Source organism: Balaenoptera musculus, chromosome 14 (genome assembly GCF_009873245.2).
Source record: "Balaenoptera musculus isolate JJ_BM4_2016_0621 chromosome 14, mBalMus1.pri.v3, whole genome shotgun sequence".
Taxonomy (NCBI): Eukaryota; Metazoa; Chordata; class Mammalia; order Artiodactyla; family Balaenopteridae; genus Balaenoptera; species Balaenoptera musculus.
This window is the reverse complement of record NC_045798.1, coordinates 20,598,538-20,614,261: the sequence shown is the minus strand read 5'-3', so window position 1 is coordinate 20,614,261 and position 15,724 is coordinate 20,598,538. Positions and strand designations below refer to the sequence as shown.

Sequence of the window (15,724 nt, the reverse complement as noted above, 5' to 3'; positions counted from 1 at the left end):
TGCAGATTTACCAGAGCCGGGTGCGGAGCGTCCTTCAGGAGGTGGCAGCCAGGGAGAGCCGGCACGAGAGGCGGCTGCTGTGGTGAGTCTCCACGGCCCCGGCCCAGCCTGAGGAACAGGGAACAGACTGCAGACCCGGGTGGGTTGGGGGGCCCTGACGAGGGCCAGGCGATGGGGCCTGGCTGCCTCGTGCTGCTCAGAGCATGGCTTTGGCTTTTCCACAGCAAGCACTGTTCCCTGGGCCCCTCGTGTCTTGCACCCACACTGTGTGCAGAGCGGGGCCTCTGGGAAGCAGCTGCGCCATCTCCTGCGTGTCTCGCTAGTCTGAGCGCCTCTCCGGGCCCTGTTCAGACCTGCAGGATTCGCCTTTTCACCTCCTCTCAGCACCCAGTCAGTCCCCCCACCCCCAGCTCTCCAGGCCTTTCTCCCAGCCTCTGGGACCATCTGTGTCTCTCACACCCGTGGACTCACTTATACCCCTCGGCTCCACTGCCTCCGAAGCCTGTCCCACAGCTCCTGCTGAGCCAACCTCTAACCTACTCCCTCCCTCATTTCCGCTCTTTCTTTTCCTGCCTCTTGTGTTTGTTCAGCACGTGCTGTTCCAGGCTGCCCGTGCCCTTCCTCCATTTTCCCTGTCTCCACCTCTCTTATCATGGATGCATCACCTGTGTCATCTTCACCTGGAAACAGCTTAGTGTTCCCCGTGGTGTGTGAATGCACGAGGCCGCAGTGCCTGTGGTGCTTCCACGGCACCTGCACAGAGCAGCTCAGCCGTGTGCAGGGTGTGCAGTCAACATAAACGTGGCTGTCAGCGCGACAGATACGCTTGGGCATGGGGAGACCTTGATTCAGGACCGGGCTGAAGAGCCTCGCACTGTTCACACCCATATCACCCAGTCCCCCCATGTACCCGCAGGGGTGCATTACGTCGCTGGAGAGAGAACGCCGTGGCCCAAGCGGACGAAGCAAAGAAAGCCTCTCGAGCAGCAGCTCACTACAGAAGGACCCTGTGCTCCAAGGTGAGCCCTGGCAAGCCAGCTGGTCGCCGGGGGGGTGGGGGCCGTGTTCCTGTGAGAGGGTGGTGTGGGGTGGCTCTGGAGGTTTGAACTGAATGAGGAGCCTAGAAAACGAGATGGCTCCCTTCTCCAGTACATACAGCTGTGCCAGCAGGTGGGTTTATTTACTTGTTTATTGTACTGAATTATGAACCAATATCCATTAAAACAAAAGCATGGCATGTAGTGAGTATGAACCAGCTCTTACCAGAACCAGTATTTCCCACACACGTGGAATTTTCCGCTGGGACAAGTCGTGTAAGTTACCACACCTCTGTCCCTTTGTGTCGGCACAGGATGCTTGGGTGCCCCTCTTCCCCCATCCTGCTCATCAGCCTCGCGGGATTCGTGGCTGTGCGGGCTTTCCGTAGAGCATCCAGGAATGTGAGGTCATTGGTCATTGTCGCTGGGAAGTAGCCCCCAAAATGCCACTTGGTGTGGCCTGGGCCCACGTGCTGGGGGAGGGACATGGCTATGAGGGGACTCAAATGACATGACAGAGGTGGTCCCTGGACTCGAGGGTGTTTTAGAAGAAAGCAGTTCGCTGGGAGCCCCGCACTGGCAGGCCGTGGCTGGTGCTGACAGCTTTGGAGCCTCCACAGATGAGTGTTAATTACACATGGTCAAGGCCCAGTCTGCTCTCAGGAACGCTCCGAGGCCAGCATGTGTGTCCCCTCCCCTGGAAGGACGGTCAGGACTCTGCTTGGCTTCAGGGCTCAGAAGGGAGGAGGCCTTTGTGGGGGGATGGAGTTCGTGACTGTTTGGGGAGCAGGCGCCAGGCGTCCCCTGTGTTCTGCTGCTGTGATTTCGTATGTACCTCATGTGAAAGTGCATGAAACGTAAGGCTTCCACTTAACAAATAGTAGAATGAAAGCCCACGTGGGGACTTGACTTCTTCGTGGCACGGTATGAAGTTTAGCTCCTCTGGTCCCGTCGCCTGAGATACAGGGCTTCCCGCGAGGGTGCTGGGCATGGTTGCCTGCCATCTGCATGGACGGCGGGCGCTTCCTGGAGCGTGTGTGAGTGCCATACGCCTGGCCTCATTCCATGAGGAGCCGCCTACAGAGCTGGGGTGACCCCGGGGAGTCGGGACATGCCGTGATCACCCCTCTATTCTTCTTCTGCCCCTTAGGTCCTGATCGCGTGGCGAGAGGCAGTGTCAGTGCAGATATACTACCGACAGCAGGAGGGCCAGGCTGTCAGGGACGCCCAGGTGGTGCTGAATAGGGGTAAGCGGGCCTGGAAGCTGAGGAGAAGCCTGTGAAGGACACAGCTTTCTGTATTCTCCCACGGTGCTTCCCCTCAGTCTCTGTCTCTTTCTCATGTGTATTAGCTTCCTGTTGCTGAGGTAACCAAGGACCACAGACTTTAAAACAACAGAAAATTGTTCTCTGAGTCCAAACTCAGGTGTTGGCAGGGCTGTGCTCCCTCCGAAGGCTCTAGGGGAGGCCCCTTTCCTGCCTTGTCCAGCTTCTGGTGGCTCCCGGCAATCCTTGCCGTTCCTCAGGTTGTAGACAGGTCACTCCAGCCTCGGCCCTGTTGTCACGTGGCTGTCTTCCCTGTGTATCTGTGTCTCTCCTTAGAAGGACACCAGTCATACGGGATTAAGGGCCCGGGCCCAGCCCACTTCAGCTGTCAGTTACTGCACTGCACCGACCCTCTGCCCAAATAATATCAGCTCTGAGGTTCCGGGATGGACGTTAACTTGGTAGGGAGTAACTAACTATTCAGTCCAGTACATCTTCACTTTCTCTTCACAACTGATTGCCAACTAGTTTATATTAAAATGAAAGGCCAAGGCATGAGACCTACAGAGAAATGCAGACATGGAGCAGGAACGGGGGACTTGGGGGTTGCCGGGGTGGGGCGCTTGGATGGGAAGGCGGCGGCTGCTTGTCAGGTCAGCCCCGTCGTGTCAGAGTCCGCTTCCTTGCCCGTTTAGGGAGCAGGGACTTGCCTGGTTGGCCCCAGGTAGTCCCGTGACCTGCTGTACAAACAGCCTGGGAAACGGTCCAGATGGAGCCTCTGTTCAAGAGACGCATGGGAACAGAGGCCCTTGGCTCTGCTGCGGGGAGTCTGATGCTCTAAAGAGGCAGCTCCTATTAGAATAAATGAGAAAACAAATGGAAATGGTTTAAATCAGACCGGAGAGAAAACGGACCAAGTTGTTAAATTGGCTTAATAGCATTTGTTCCAGGACAGTCCACTTAGGTTTGGTTCTGACTAGTTCTTGTGTTGATGAACACAGGTTCTGCTTCCCCCTGAATGGAATCCTGGGGTCCAGAATCCCACACCTGGTCCACCCTCAGCATGCTTCTCTGTGTCCTCAGGCTGCCCCTCGCCCCAGAAACCAGGGCTGTGTTTCTAGTCATTCCCAGGAAAGATGCTGAGGGGCTCAGCCCATCCCTGGTCTCTGCTTGGACCAGAGCTTTGGCACCGGCGCTGCGTGGGCATTCCAGTTTGGGTCAGGCGGCCGCAGTGGGGAGGTGACAGGCACAGGACACAGCTAAAGCTTCTTCCCTCCACTGGCCTGCAGGCGGCAGCTTTCCTTAGACGGGGTGGCAGCACGTGGCTGGCCCTGGGCTCGCTGTGTCCATTAGGGCTGGTACAGAGGACTGGGGAGACCATGTGAGAAGACACTGTGTTGTCAGCACACAGCAGATGTGCAGTCAGTACCTGTGGGACCGTGTCTTGGCTTAATTAAGGCCTCTGAGTCTCAGGCACACCTTGGCGGTCGAGGGCTGGGCTAGGTGCTGCAGGAGGACAGAGTCGTAGACACTCATGCTGATCGGTGCTTGAGAGGTGCAGGCAGGGCTGCCTGCTGGCTATGCGACCTCGGGCACGGCCTCCTCTCAGCCTTGGTGTCTCCGTCTGTGGATGGGGATGATAGTACCTGCCTCTGGAGTTGATCATGAGGGTCCAGTGAGGCTAAGATATCCCCGCGTAAAGCAGGACCTGGGAAATTTCAGCACTTAGTGCTAATGCCTCCAAGCTTGTGAACGTGGCTTTCCCTGCCCACCTCGGGCAGGTCCTGGAGGACACCCCATCTTGGCCTCTGTGCCTTGGGGTCAGCCCTCTTCTGTTGTCTCTAAAAGAAACTTCTCTTGGGCCTGAAGAGGAGGAAAAAAATCAGCAGAAGAGAGTGCTTGCTCCCTCAAGAGAGAAGCTGGTGACACAGACGCAATGCAGAATGTGGCCCCTGCCTGCCTGTGGAGCCCGGGCAGGACACAGCAGACACCTTGCTTCTCCCCAGCCTGTCTCAGGCTGCCTGGGCCTCTGAGCCTCGTTTTCCTCCCTGGAAAATGGGTCCACTGCCTCCCACTCCCTCAGACCCAGGGTCTTCTCGTTCATGTGCCCAGCAGCATTTTTTTTTTTTTAATTTTTTTTTTGGCTGTGTTGGGTCTTCGTTTCTGTGCGAGGGCTTTCTCCAGTTGCGGCGAGTGGGGGCCACTCTTCATCGCGGTGCGCGGGCCTCTCACTGTCGCGGCCTCTCCCGCTGCGGAGCACAGGCTCCAGATGCGCAGGCTCAGTAGTTGTGGCTCACGGGCTTAGTTGCTCCGCGGCATGTGGGATCCTCCCAGACCAGGGCTCGAACCCGTGTGCCCTGCATTGGCAGGCAGATTCTTAACCACTGCGCCACCAGGGAAGCCCCTGCCCAGCAGCATTTTGCGGGCAGCTCTGCTGGGGCCCTGGCACACCTGCGGTCGTTGTGCACAGGCTTATGGCTGGGGGCGGGGGGTCCTTGGAGGGCCCAGTGGTAAGCAGCATATCTGGTTCCGATCAGGGTGTGCATAGTCACTGAAGGTGGGTGGCCAGAGCTCTCCTCCCAGAGTGGCTACCGTCCACACGTGGTGTCTCACCGAGTGTGGGCTGACACCCCAGTTCTGTCCCCGCACAGCCTTCTCCACCCTCTAAACTTTCACCGTTGCATAGTCGTCCATATATTGATACTTCCTCCGAAAGAGCAAACTGACTCCGACCCTCCTTAGGCTGTCTCAGGACCTGGTTTCGGCGCTGGAGGGACCGCAGCCGGAGCGCAGCCCAGCAGAGGGTCCAGATGGAGAGGGTGGCGCAGCATTACCGCCGGCAGCTGCTGCTGCAGGCCATGGCCCGGTGGAAGGTGCACCATCTGGGCTGCATCAGGAAGAGGGTGAGGCAGACGGCAACTCCCCGAGTTCCCCTGTGCTGCGGGGCTGTCTGGGCCAGAAGACCGCATCGCGGGGAGGAAAGGTCTTCCCAGAAGCACTTACTGCTTCCGTTGTGGATGCTGGGTGGTTGGAGTCCTGCGGGTGCAAGGCTGCCCTTCTGGGTGTTGAAGGCTGGGGAAGCCGGCCTCCCGGGTGGAAGACGGCTCAGCAGAGAACCTGGTTCAGTGTGAACCATGCTTGTCAGAACTGGGTGACCTACTGAGGCATCTGGACACGCGTCTGGGGCAGGAGACCCTTGGCTTCAACCAGGATGACTCCTGGTGGTGGGAGGATGGTTCACTTGGGCCTGGAGCCTGCACCGCCCACAGGGGCTCCGGGTGTGGGCACCTGGCTGCACCAGGCACACAGCCCCCTGTGCGCGCTTTGTCTCCAGCTTCTGCAGAGACAGGCTGCCCAACTCCTGGCCCAGACACTCAGCCGGACCTGCTTCCACCAGTGGAGACAGCAGGTGGGAGCCGTGGAGAAACCCCTTCTCGCTCCCCCTCCTCCTGCTGCCTCCTGAGCCCACCTCTAGCTCATCATTTCTCATACCACCCTCTTCCCAGGGCTCCCCCACCCCCAGCCACCTCCTGGCACCACCAGCTTCCTTCACTTGGAATCTGTTTAAGGCCAAGTCACTTCAGGGCCATGTTTCTACAGTGTCATGTTGAAAACTTGTCAGGGTAATATCCAGAAATTAATAGGAAATGCATTTTAGGTTTTTGCCAAGGCCTTGATAAAACACCCGGTGGGGCTGCGTCCTGCTCAGTGGCCCTTCATGGGCCAGGTCCCTCTCACCCTCAGGCCCGCAGTGCAAGCAGTCCCAGCTTTTCTCCCTGGAGCCCGGCGCACTGCCTCACTGCTCCCGACCCCAGAGCTCCTGGCCTTTGTTCTTCCCAAAAGGGCTTCCTTGACCCCCCACCTCAGGGCAGGCCTGACTAGAGAGGGTCGGAGAGTGCCCGGGGCCATGGGGTCAGGGTGGCCTCCCTAAGGGGGCATTTGCTTTCTGGCCCGTAGCTGGCGGACAGGAGGCGGGAGCAGCAGAACACGGCACGGGCCCTGTGGTTCTGGGCCTTCTCACTACAGGCGAAGGTAATGGGCTCCCCGTCCCAGGAGAGGACCGTGCCCCGGTGGAGGGAGCCTGAGCAGGAGGGCTGGGCCTCACCTCCTCTCCCTGGAGGTGTGGGCTGCGTGGCTGGGCTTCGTGCTGGAGATGAGGAGAAAGAAGGCGCGACAGGAGTGGGCAGTGCAGGCCTACCACCAGCAGCTCCTTCGGGAGGGCGTCACGCGCCTCCTGTGCTTTGCAGCAGGCATGAAGGCCTTCCGGCAGCAGCTGCACGCCCGGCAGCAGGTGCAGGTGGGCCGGGGTCCCCCACCACTCCGTGGGGAGCAGGTAAGCACAGCACGACCTGACCAGAGGCTGGTTGCAGGCGGCCCACAGTCTCCACCGCGTGGTCCGTCGCTGTGCCATGCTCTGGAAGCAGAAGGTGCTGGGCCTGGGCAGGGGAGCCTCAGCCCCCACGTCCACTGTGCGCAGCAGGAGAGTGACGTTTGAGGGTCCCCTTCCAGCCACATTGCTGCTGGGGCTGGCGATGCCTCCCTGGAGACTAAGAGGACAACAGCTCCTCATGGGCTTCGGGGAGCTCTGGACAGAGTGGCGTCGGCTGCTGGGGACACCCAACTCCTAGAGCTGTGAGTAGCCCGTCCCTCACCTCTTCCTCCTCGCTTCCACCTGGGGCAAAGCTTGGACAGTACAGGAATGACACTGGGCCCCGAGGGTCATGGCGGAGCCACTTGGAACCCTCTGTACAGGATCCTGCGCCCCCATTCTTCGGCCCTAACCAAAGGGACCACAGCCTCTGTTCCTCCCAAGCATGGGAGAGAATGTATGGTTCCTTAGCAAAGGAATGGGCCGTTGGGCAGCCCCCCTCCTCCCCCAGACCTGGTAGTCTCCCCACGTCTCCCCTGACAGCCAGGAAACAGGTACCCTCTTGGAAACCCCACTTTTTTTGTGACCTGGCCCTGCCCCACCCCCACATGCTGTGCTGCTGTAGCTGACAAGGGCCCCATCTCTGAGCCTGCTCCAGCCTGGTTGCCTGGGTCAAGTGAGACAGCGTGGGTGGAGCACCCGTCGCCAGCAGGCTCACTGGAATTACCAGAAGTTCAGTAGGGCGCCTGGGGCGGAGCCTTTCCTTCTCTCTTCAGTCTCCCTGTAAGATGGAAGGGGTCTGACTGGATTACCCCACCCCACAGAGGTCTCAGGCTCCGAGCAGCCCCTGGGCAGCCTGGAGGAACAGCCTGTGTTTCTTCCCAGCAACGCTGCCCGCTGGGCAAGAAAGCAACCGCGACGCCCAAGCTTCCTGCTGGAGCCTGTTCAGAGCCAGACGCCCCTGGGGTGTGGCATCCTCGGGGGGCAGGGGTAGGTGGTGTGATTCTGGGGACTTAAAGGCCGGTGGCCCCCCTTCTGTCCTGCTCCTCGGGAGGGTACCATGCCTGACCAGCTCCTGTCTTCCCTCTGTTCAGGCCTGAGGCACTGTGGGAGCATGGCCTAGGCGAGGTCCAGCCAATAGGCCTTGCGCTGACAACACCCTTCCTGGCAAAGGCCCAGACAGCACTGGACCCAAACAGCCCCCTGCCAAGCGCCCCCTGCCTGAAGCTGCCGCCCACAGCGAGTACAGGCCTGGAGCTGCTGCCCCCTTCTTCCTTCATGCTGCGTGGGGTGGAAGCACACACCTGGGTAAGTCCCCCGGTTACCTGGGGTCCCGTTCTTTGGTCTGGTCTTCATACCAGTGCTCTTTTTTGTGCGCTTGGTGCTGTAGCCACAGCAGTACTCATTGCTTCAGGAAGATGCAGGGAGGCCTGTGCAGGGGTCAGTGTCCTAGGGGCACAGCAGGGAACAGCCCCCGAGGCCCATCCCTGCTCATGACGCTTACATGGTGGTGGAGACAAAAGAAACCCCAGCATGCAGACGGATGAAGAGACTGCGGATCATGGAGGGTCATACAGGCCCTGGTGATAAGTCTGGACTTTAAGAACAGGAAGTTGTGGAGGATGGTTGGCGGCTGTGCTCGGGTCCAGCAAAGGGTGCTGGCGGCCGGGACTGGGGGGGTGGCTGTGGATGTCATGGGAGGCAGACTAGGTAGGGCTTGCTCTGATGAGTCTGATAAGAGTGAAAGAAGGAATCCTGGATGGCTCCTGGGTTTCTGGCCTGAAAAGCTCAGGGAATGATGAGTTCTTTACTGTGAGAGGGAAGACGGAGGGTGGGAACCCAGCAGCTGAAGCACGATGAGTGTGTCTTGAGCCTGTCAGATTTGAGGTAATGCAACAGATTCAGCCTGGCCTTCAGGAACAAGGTCAGGGCTGGAGATCAAAGTTGACAATTCGCAGCACAGGTTGAAAGTAAAGAACCGATGGGGTCATGGGGAGGAGTGGGGCCGAGACTCTGGGGCCTGTGACGTAGGAGTCAAGGAGTTCGGGCAAGGAGGTGAGGAAGCACGAGTGTGCAGTGGGCTTGGGCCCCCCAAGGAGCTGGTGCCTGACGAGCTGCGACCTAAGTGGGGGTGGGGAGAGGCTGGGGGATGGGAGAGTGTCCACTCCCACCAGAGGACATTGTCACCGGGAGGGAAGGGAGGAGGGTTGTAGCTGTGGTTGGGCAAGAACAGTTGCCACTGAAATGCACAGTCATTGCAGGAGGGGGTGTGAAAGGTCAGTAAGGCTGGAAACAGCTGCTTGGGTGGTCGTGGGACTCTCTATTGGTGTCAGGTGCTGAATGAAGGGGCAGGACCAGTTGAGCTGGCTGCGGCAGGGGCAGGTATGGGGAACCCCAGCTCCCCACCTTTCTCCCGCTTCCCTGCTCAGTGTTCATCCTTCCTTTACAGCCATCAGCCCGGCCGACGATACCTGGGCTTTCGTCCCAGGCCCCTTCATCCCTGGCCAGTGTCCCCAACCCCCGTCTGCTCCTTCCCGGGGACTTCACAGGCACCAGGCCTGGGCCTGGCTCTGACACTGCAGGTGTGTACCTGGGGCCTGTCAGTGCCTCAAGTGCTCAGGTCACTCCCGGCACCTGGAATCCCTGGGTTCAGCCTGGGCCCAGACGGGAGGATGGTCAAGATCAAGCTTATTCTCCTATTGCCACTGGCCACATGGACCTGGAGGCCGAGCTTGAGGGCATCCAGCAGCAACTGCAGGACTACCAGACCACGAAGCAGAACCTCAGGTGAGACCCAGAAACCCACCTGGCACCCATCCATGGGGAATGGGGGGAGCTGTCTGCCCAGTGATGGCCCCTGCATTGCAGGCGGCACCTCTCCCCTTCCGTCCTGCTCAGGAAGGCCCAGGTTGGCCTTACCTTCAGGAAAAGCTGAGCAAAACTTTACACCTGTGTCTTGTGGAAGCCGGTGGTCTACCGGGCGAGTGTGACTGACGCGGGATGATGCAGTGAGCCGCCCTGCTTTGTCTGGGTCCACAGCCCACGTACCCCACGCCCAGGCCTGGGACCCTCAATGTGAGCAGCAACCTTAATCAGAAGGAAGCGGGCAGGTCCCACGTGGCCAGTTCTGCGCAGGGAAGAGCACAGAGGGCGCTTCTGCCTGATGGTGGAACAGGAGCCCTTCTCCCTCCACCCACACCAGAAGTGTGCTGGGCCTCTGCCTGGGGCCAAGCCAGGTAGCAGGTGCGTTACTCCCTCAGGTCCTGCCAACGGCAAGCAAGCAGCCTGCGGCAGTGGCTGGAGCTGAGCCAGGAGGAGCCCAGGCCGGATGAGCAGGAGGCGGAGCAGCAGGTTCAGGAAGACCTGCAGGAGGTGAGACCTTGGGCAGCCCTGGGAACGGCTCCCAGTCGGGGCTTCCTCTCAGCCTGCCCCCCCAACCTCCCCAGGTGGAAGCGCAGATCCAGCAGCTGGCCTCCAAATTGCAGGCCCAGCACCAGCCCATCCGCACCTGTATCGCCCGTGTCCATGCCCTGCGGCAGGCTCTGTGCTAGTCACCACCCCACGTCCAGGAACAGAATGCAAAACTGCAGTGAGTTTTTTTATTTCAAAATGTTGCAATTAAATGAATTACTGTTCAGAAGTCTCCCACTTTTCATACAAAAATACTGTGCTACTGATACAGTTGAAAAAGTTCAAATGGCTTCTCCTGCAGGAGAAATTCACAGCATCCCCAGGAAACATGAAATCTGGCCCTGTCCCCACAATCAGTGGCTCCCTAAGGACTGCGTACCTGTTGCCTGGGGGACGGGTTTTCTAGGCACTGACATTCTCTCCTCCCCCACACATCAAATACACCACCAAGGTTCCTCTGCCTCCGACGTAAGCCCCTGATCAACAGCAGCAACTTTTCTGTATTTTACGTAGGTCTGGATACAGGGAGGGGACCCAAGCTCTCCCCTGGCCCCAGCTGGGCCACCACCAGCTAGCTGCCTGCCCCTTTTGCTTTGGACACCACTGAGGGGGTTTGGTAATGGGTCCTGCCTACTGGAAAGAGGACCTGCCAGCTCCAGAAGGTCACTCATCGGGGCCTGCAATGCACCGAGCCATTAGTGACCACCCTCGGAAGTTGATGGCAGAGTTGGAGGTGATGCATTCAGCCACAAGTGCAAAGAGAGAAGACAGCTTTTCCCAACAAGCAGGGTGGGGCGAATTTGGGAGCAGCTGCATTAAGGGCCCTGGTCTGGGACCCACAGTCAGTGCCAGGAGGCACCTCACCCCATGCAAGGGAGGCCAAAAAGCAGTGATTGATAGGAGCAGCAGCAAGAAGGTACTTTACCACTTATCTTAAAACGGAAATCAGACCAACTGAATGCTCTGCCAGGCAACGTAGGGTCTCCAGTTTATACAACACATTAGAAAATCTCCAAGAGGGAATCAGTCATCCTGGCCTGCACTTTCTCTTCAGGTGGGTAGGGGGAAGATGTAGGTCTAGGACATGAGAGGGGCTCTGACAACCTTGTCTGCACCCTGGACAGCAGGGACAGAAGTCACCCAGGTCCTGCCTGGTCAGACCCGACGGTCCCCTCCCTAGATAGCCTCAGAGGTTCCCCTTGAAAAGACCCTCACATTTCTGTGGAAAAGACCCCATAGCAGCTGTGGCCATGAAAGAGGCTCTAGAGAGAGCCCAGAGCCTCCCCGAATCGGATTTTCTGTCCCGCTTTCAGCTTGAAGTTGAAGTCCTTGGGGGCCTCGAAGATGAGCACAATGGTGGAGCCCAGGTTGAACTCGCCCAGGTGCTCGCCCTTGCGCATGGGGATGCCCTCCTTGTTGGTGTGCGTCACGAAGCTGAAGTCATTGTAGGAGCCCTTGCTGTACCGTGGGCTGTTCGTGTGCAGGTCCTGTGGGAGGCGGAGGCAGAGCACGTGGACCTTGAACACACCTCTGCCGCTGTCCCGAACCCTGTCCCCCACCCTACTCAGAAAGGGAGGTCCGGACAGCAGCTCAGGCCATGGACCAGGCCTAACCTGATAGCCCCTGACCAGCTGTGAACTGGGGCCAGAGGGAAATGGAGGATTCAGACCCAACTGTTCACTAGTATGAACGGTGCCACAACACCAAGTCCCCCGGGGGACTGAGGGGCAAACCGACACCAAGAGGGGAAGCCCCGCAGGCACTGGCACCCCTCACACACTTGGCCTCTATCAGCATGCCCCATCCAAGCTCCCCTTGGGTTTCTGCAGAAGCAAAGTGCCAGGCAGGGAAGTTAATTCCCTCCCTCACCAGCCATCTCGAGACGGGTGGGTGGGGGATAAGCAGAGCAGGAGCTCAGGGCCCAGCCCCTCCTCGGGGCAGCTGCTCCGCACAGCCAGGCCTGGTGGGGGACGTGCCCTCCTAGAACTTACAGTCCCGATGGATCTGGCTGCACAGGAGACGGTGCAAGTGGCCTAGCCCTTGGGCTTCTGCAGGATCTGGGCTCTGCTTACCTGGTCAAAGTAGATGCGGATGGAGCCCACGTTGGTGGCCCCCACAGCCGTCAGTGAGAAGAAGCCGTGTTTCCAGTCCCCAGTCAGGACTACCCGCTCATTGTGGCAAAAGAGCTCTTTGATCCAGCGGGCCATGCCGGGGTTCACGGACATCAGGGAGCCTGTGGGGACAGACACTGCCACTCCCTGCCCATCGGGAGGACAAGCCTCCCAGAGCCCAGTGTGTCTACTCTGGGAGGGCCCAAGACCCACTATACCCCCATGTCATTCCAAATGCAGAGAAGGCTGGCCCCCAGGCTGCCCCTGCCACCCATGCCCAGCAGTCACCTCAGCTTTGGAGCCTGTGTCCCTTGACACCAAGAAGCTGAGGACCTCTCTGAGGCCCCCAGGGGCAGGTCCCACCCACGTGCTGGCCCGGGCCTACCTGGGAAGTGGCGCCGGTGGGAGACAGTCCAGTCAGTGGGGGAATGGAAGCAGTGGTAGTCCCCGGGGGCCAGGTAGATGACGCAGTGGTAGAGCTCATTCCCTTCTCGGGTGACCAGCTGGCTCCTGAAGGAGCCACAGGAGGTGGCTGTGGGGCAGACACGAGCCAGGCGCTCACACAAGCACTTGATAACTGCCCAACACGGAGCCTGCGTGCAGCCTGGACACTGGCTCCAAGGAGGCCTGAAGCTGCGGGCAGAGTAACTCCTGGTCCACAGGCCTCCCTCCCAGACCCATTCCCATCCCCACCCTCCACCCTCTGACATCCAGTGCAGCCACGCCACAGCACAGCTGCCTGGCCGCCACCAGGCCAGGACCCACCTGGTGAGAAGGGCAGGTCCTCCGTGGGGATGCGAGGGCCCAGGAACGACTCCAGCGAGTAGGTGACCCCCTTCACCTGCTCCACCTCGCAGTTCTTCACCTGCCCGAAGTTGAGGATCTTCCCATCCGATGGGCTGATCTGGAAGGGCCAGGAGAGGTTGGCTGTGGGGGAGGGGAGGGGACAGAGGGCAGGGCCACCTCCTCCTTGGGGTTTGGCCTGGGAGGAGTGCCCACCAGGCCACCTGTTCCTAAAGGCACAGGCAAGAGCTGCCTGTACGGAGGGAGGAGTAGAAGGTGGGGTTGGGCCTCACCACGCTGTGCAGGCCGCACACGGGCCGGGCCTGTGGCTTCAGCTTGCGCCGGAAGAACTCGCTGAGGTTCCGGTAGTGGTGCAGGTCCTCCACGGCGGCCTCCTTCATGTTAACCCCGAAAGTCCAGATGTACAGGCTGTAGACGGGCCTGCGCAACCAGTGCGGCAGCTCCACTTGGTTGAGGCGGCCCCAAGCCCGCGACAGCAAGCGCGTCGGCACCGACTTGTACAGGGCCACCTGCAGGCCGCGGGCAGGCGGGTGAGTCAGCCACACCGTGTGCTCACCCCCCAACCCCCCTCCCCCCCATCAGCCGGTACCCTCTCCCCTCCCCGTGGGCCACCTCCCGAGGCCTGAGCAGCTTGTCCCGAGGGCTTTGTGACATGGTTGTCTCTCACCAGGAACCAGACTGAGCTTCCAAATCTCTCACACACAGTACCGGCCAGGCCTGTGACACAGTGACTTACAGCTCAGCTGTCAGCCATTTCCTGCAGAGTTCCCTCAACGGCTACCCCACTCCCTCCCCAGTCCCCTGGGAGACTGGCCAGCACAGCCTCACTTCTTGAGGTGGGGAGGGGCAAACACAGATCTGACACGGTCACACAGGCTGTGGCGGGCAGTACTGCCCGAGTCCCAGACCAGCACAGAAGGGAGAGGCCTCTGGTGCGCGGGCAAGTCCACAGCCCAAAGCGCATGTGCTCGTCCCCCACCCTGGAAGTTGGGGACTCTCATGCAGACGGGCTGACCACTGACACCTGCGCTCCGAGGGCCTGGACACGCCCGCCGAGCCCGCCTGTCCACACAGCTGTCCCCACCTGGCGCTCCCCCAGGAGGCAGAGGGGACTCGGCCTCTCAGTCGGACCCTCCAGCCAAACTCAGGGCCAGACGACCCAAAAGGGGCAGCCTCTTAAACCTCAGGTGCCTCTGCCATAGTGGGACGTGCTAATTGGTGGCTGCTGCTTGCTGAACACAACCAAGACACCAAGTCCCCAAAGCATAAAAGCAATTCCATTCCAACTTTAAACACCTTTAAAGAGGCAATAAGTTAGCGGCTCCCAGCACTCCCAGCTGATACCCGTCCGCAGGGGCGGCCCAGGGCTGCCCTATGACCCCAGGCCTAATGCCCAGTGCCCCATAGGTGACCCTGAGCTTTCAAGCCCTGGCAACGCCCACCTGGGCTGTCCAAGGGCCTGGGAGCAGGGTTTCCTCCTTGGGGCCAGCTTGCCTGAGAGCCAGGCGCAGCCAGGCCGCTCCCTCACGCAGCCCTGCCCGGGGCTCCTGGGTCCTCAAAGGCATCCTCACTCAAAGGGGCCCACACAGGCTCCAGCCTCCCTGAACCACCCTCTGGCGTCCAGAAATTAATTTGGATTCTTCTCAAAATCACCCCTATGCTCTTTTCAGACACCATTTTCTGAATGCCCAATGTGGGTTCTTTCCAGAAGCAGAGTCCCCACATGGCAGAAATGCAGGCAAAGAGAGCAGGCAGTGGACGGTGGGCCGTTACAGTCACCTGTCTGCAGCCCACCCTCTCCACAGGCTCGCCTTCCAACGTGACCCTGCCGGAGCGCTCAGGCCCCACAGCACCACCTCTGATCTGACAAATGTCTCCTCGGTCTCCTGGGCCCCAACCTCAGGCCTGCCTGGGGGGAGGCCAGGCCAGCAGCCCCTGCACACTTACCCTGCTCACGGGTCTCCATCCCACCCGGCTGAGTGGCCTGAGGGCGCCAAGGGGCAGGAGGTAGTAGAGGACCGTCAGGGGCCAGGAGCGCAGTCTCAGGGCGGGTTTGGACATGCAGCTCAGCTGTCCCAGCCTTCGCCTCAGGGCCAGCTGGGGGAAGTACAACCTGCAGGGCACATGTCCGCACACAGCCAGGGTCAGTGGAGAACCGGGGGCCCCACCTCACCCTCTACAAGCTCGCCTCTCGGAGTCGGGCGGCACCGGCCAAACTCCTTCATCCCAACCCCATTCTGAGTTGGGGGCTTGGCTGCCTCTGGTTGGCAGACTCATTTCCCAATCTCCCCACCTGCCTGTCAGCTGAGACACACAGGGTGAGGCACCTCTCAGATGGAGTAGCTTCTGAACCTGGCAGGGGCCCCGGAGAGGACCTTGGGGCTGAGTGCACCAGGACGACGGTGCAGAGCCTGCCTTGCGGCCCCCTACCGGCCTGGGGCCAGCTCTGCCCACACAGGCTCCGAGGAGAGCTAGTCTGATCCCCCTTAGCCCCTGGCAGCACAGGATCTGGGAAAATCTCTTCATGGCTCCAAGCCTCTTACTTCCTCATTTGAGGGATTGGGCCTGACAAGATCACAAAGGAACACACACACAAACACGCACAAGCACTAGTGCGTGTGTACACACACACACACACACACACACACACACACAACCCCCCCCCCACAGCTACTGCTCCATCCATCCCTGTGGTCTTTCTGCATCAGGTCAGGTTCTCCAAAACAA

At 59.9% G+C, this 15,724-nt stretch overlaps 2 protein-coding genes across 14 annotated transcripts in view; one reads left to right on the top strand and one right to left on the bottom strand.

Annotated features, from left to right (window-relative positions):
• SFI1 (SFI1 centrin binding protein) overlaps positions 1–10,258 on the top strand; it is a 79,948-nt gene extending 69,690 nt beyond the window's left edge. The window contains 14 exon segments of the mRNA XM_036823801.1: positions 6–82; positions 917–1,019; positions 2,188–2,284; positions 5,045–5,205; positions 5,637–5,711; positions 6,260–6,334; positions 6,423–6,599; positions 6,673–6,805; positions 6,808–6,934; positions 7,557–7,661; positions 7,766–7,979; positions 9,121–9,458; positions 9,932–10,043; positions 10,118–10,258. Of these exon segments, the coding sequence (XP_036679696.1) occupies positions 6–82; positions 917–1,019; positions 2,188–2,284; positions 5,045–5,205; positions 5,637–5,711; positions 6,260–6,334; positions 6,423–6,599; positions 6,673–6,805; positions 6,808–6,934; positions 7,557–7,661; positions 7,766–7,979; positions 9,121–9,458; positions 9,932–10,043; positions 10,118–10,222 (1,899 nt within the window). The 3' untranslated portion in view covers positions 10,223–10,258.
• PISD (phosphatidylserine decarboxylase) overlaps positions 10,257–15,724 on the bottom strand; it is a 39,416-nt gene continuing 33,948 nt past the window's right edge. For 10 of the 13 annotated variants that reach the window (XM_036823805.1, XM_036823804.1, XM_036823806.1 and 7 more), the window contains 6 exons: positions 14,945–15,110; positions 13,270–13,506; positions 12,959–13,097; positions 12,579–12,725; positions 12,155–12,315; positions 10,257–11,569 (listed from right to left, as the gene is read on the bottom strand). In XM_036823805.1, coding sequence (XP_036679700.1) covers positions 11,345–11,569; positions 12,155–12,315; positions 12,579–12,725; positions 12,959–13,097; positions 13,270–13,506; positions 14,945–15,110 — 1,075 coding nt within the window. In that variant the 3' untranslated portion in view covers positions 10,257–11,344. Of the gene's footprint in view, positions 11,570–12,154; positions 12,316–12,578; positions 12,726–12,958; positions 13,098–13,269; positions 13,507–14,944; positions 15,111–15,724 lie in introns of those variants that run through there. The other 3 variants (XM_036823803.1, XM_036823814.1, XR_005016243.1) reach the window with 3 other exon arrangements.